This window comes from Nycticebus coucang, chromosome 12 (genome assembly GCF_027406575.1).
Source record: "Nycticebus coucang isolate mNycCou1 chromosome 12, mNycCou1.pri, whole genome shotgun sequence".
NCBI lineage: Eukaryota > Metazoa > Chordata > Mammalia > Primates > Lorisidae > Nycticebus > Nycticebus coucang.
The window spans coordinates 48,545,943-48,548,308 of NC_069791.1; the positions used below are offsets into that span (position 1 = coordinate 48,545,943).

At 35.3% G+C, this 2,366-nt stretch overlaps 1 protein-coding gene across 1 annotated transcript; it reads left to right on the plus strand.

Moving 5' to 3' along the window:
- On the plus strand, positions 1 to 1,002 carry TAS2R8 (taste 2 receptor member 8). Its single transcript, XM_053556598.1, is given in 5 exon segments — positions 1 to 352; positions 355 to 381; positions 384 to 714; positions 716 to 833; positions 835 to 1,002. Coding segments are annotated over 5 exon segments (996 nt in total).
- Positions 1,003 to 2,366: the final 1,364 nt, after the last annotated feature.

Below are 2,366 nucleotides of genomic sequence, written 5' to 3' on the forward strand. Positions count from 1 at the left end.
ATGTTTCTTGCTGAAGAAAACAAGAATTATTTTATTATCCTAATTCCTAGAGAATTCATAATAGGAATGTTGGGGAATGGATACATTGCACTAGTTAACTGGATTGGCTGGATTAAGAAGAAAAAGCTCTCCTCAATTGACTTAATCCTCACCCATCTAGCTATTTCCCAAATTTGCTTGATGGATGCAATGGTTCTGCGTGGCATATTAATAGTACTTCACACAGATGTTTATGAAAGTAACAAACTCATGATTGTAATTTATGCCTTCTGGACATGCGCCAACTACTTAAGTTTGTGGTTTACCACTTGCCTCATATCTTCTATTTTTCTTAAGATAGCAAATTTCTCCCACTTTTTCTCTGGCTGAAGTGGAAAATTGACAGGTGGATCACTGGATCCTGATGGGGTGCCTTGCCATTTCCTTGCTGGTCAGCTTTATAATAGCATTGGTACTGAATTTTGATGATAGGTTTTGTAAAGTTGCACAACATCAAAGAAACAACACTGAAATGTTCCATGTGAGAAACTCCTCATACTTGGAGCCAGTAACTCTCTTTCGCCTGCTTGCAAGTGTTCCATTTACTGTGTCACTGATCTCACTGTTGCTTTTAGTAAGATCCCTGTGGAGACATACTAAGCAAATGAAACTCCATGCCACAGGCTATCGCGACACCAGCACAGAGGCCCATGTGAGAGCCGTAAAAGTCATGACTGTTTCTCTTCTTCCTTTTTATATATTATGTGTTTTCTCTTTTGCTGACCTTTAGTTATTTTATGACAGAATACAAGTTAGTCATGATGTTTAGTGAGATTTTAACAACTCTCTACCCACCTGGGTCATTCGCTTATTTTAATTATTGTAAGTGACAAGTTGAGGCAGGCATCTTTCAGAATGCCCATGTGGAGAAAAATAGCCCGCGAGAGGGGAGATCTTAGTTTTACAAATGGACTTGGAAAGCAAATCTTATTACCTAATTTTAAAAATACAACTCTCTTATAGGTCCATTCTCGTTTCTTTCCCAGGTGTTTTATTTGTTTGGGATTCATATCTTTAACTATTATTGGGACTTATTAGGAAGCTAAAGAATCCATCCTTTATGCCTCTTCACAACCCAGTCATTCTCATGTTTATACGCCCTTCCCTCCAAGAATTCCTGAGCTCATGGGTCTCTTCCTCTCTTCTCAATGCAAATATTAGGCACATATTGCCTAGTTAAATCCTTTTTAGATTTCACTTTGGTCCGAGGTAAAGTGTACCTGAGCTACACTTACTGGCTTCTTTTCTTTCCTATCGTACATTTTTATTACTGACCCTTAACTGTTCTCTTTTCATGGCTTTGCTGAATCACTCTCACTGACTTATTAACTAGAAAACTGAGATCTTCCCTGGCCTGTCTGTTGCTTCAATTTCATGATTGATGCTTTTGGGAGGTCTCCAGTAATATATTCTGGTTGTTCTTATTCTGGCACTTTCTATTCATTTTCCTGAATTAAATTTCTTCTCAAATAACTTGCTTTTCAGGCAGCACCTGAGTAGGAAAGAAACTCATCAAGCATCCTTGGTGTTGCTTGGGGTGTTCCCCAAGGGGAAGTTCCTAAACAAGGGGTGTTCTTAAACATACTTCATAATCTGGATAAAAGGATGGGAATAACTGATGTTGGGTTCTATTCTTTAACAAGACTCTGCAGGGATTTTTACTCAGTACTTAACAATAGAAATTAATTGGGAAGAAATTAGTATATTATGAAATAACCACATACTATCACTAAAAGCAGCAATGCATGTCTATAACAAATACAAAGTAAGTTACAAAAAAGAAAAAAACAAAAGAAGGAAAATGAATCATTAATAAACTTTCATTCTATGATGTGCATCCAATTTCTCCTATCAGTAATATTATTAAAAAATTTGGTCTGGAATGTCTCAGGTTGTGTGTGTTCTGATCTGGCCATTTTTTTGCTTTTACTCCCACCATGTTCTACATCTAATTCTGGTATATTTCAATGCACTCATTTCCTTTTGTTAGAACTAAAATGCTAATTAGTTGAAATTATCAATTATTTTTCTTACTATTAAGTAAGATCCACTCTGTAAAATATAGACATATATTGCCCTAAGTCTATAAACTTTATCAACTATATTTCTAACATGCTAACTATTTATGTTCCTATTTGTTGTTCAAGTCAGGAACATGTTAATATATTTTACCTGTAAATTCTATGCCAGAATAAACTTTCTATTTTTCTGTAGATTTAGATGAAATAAATGCTTTAGTACATCTGAGAAAGTATCACTCTATTAGTCTGAATGCTTTTCTTCTATGTTTTGTTTTCTTAATCTCCAATGTTTTAAGTATCTCCAAT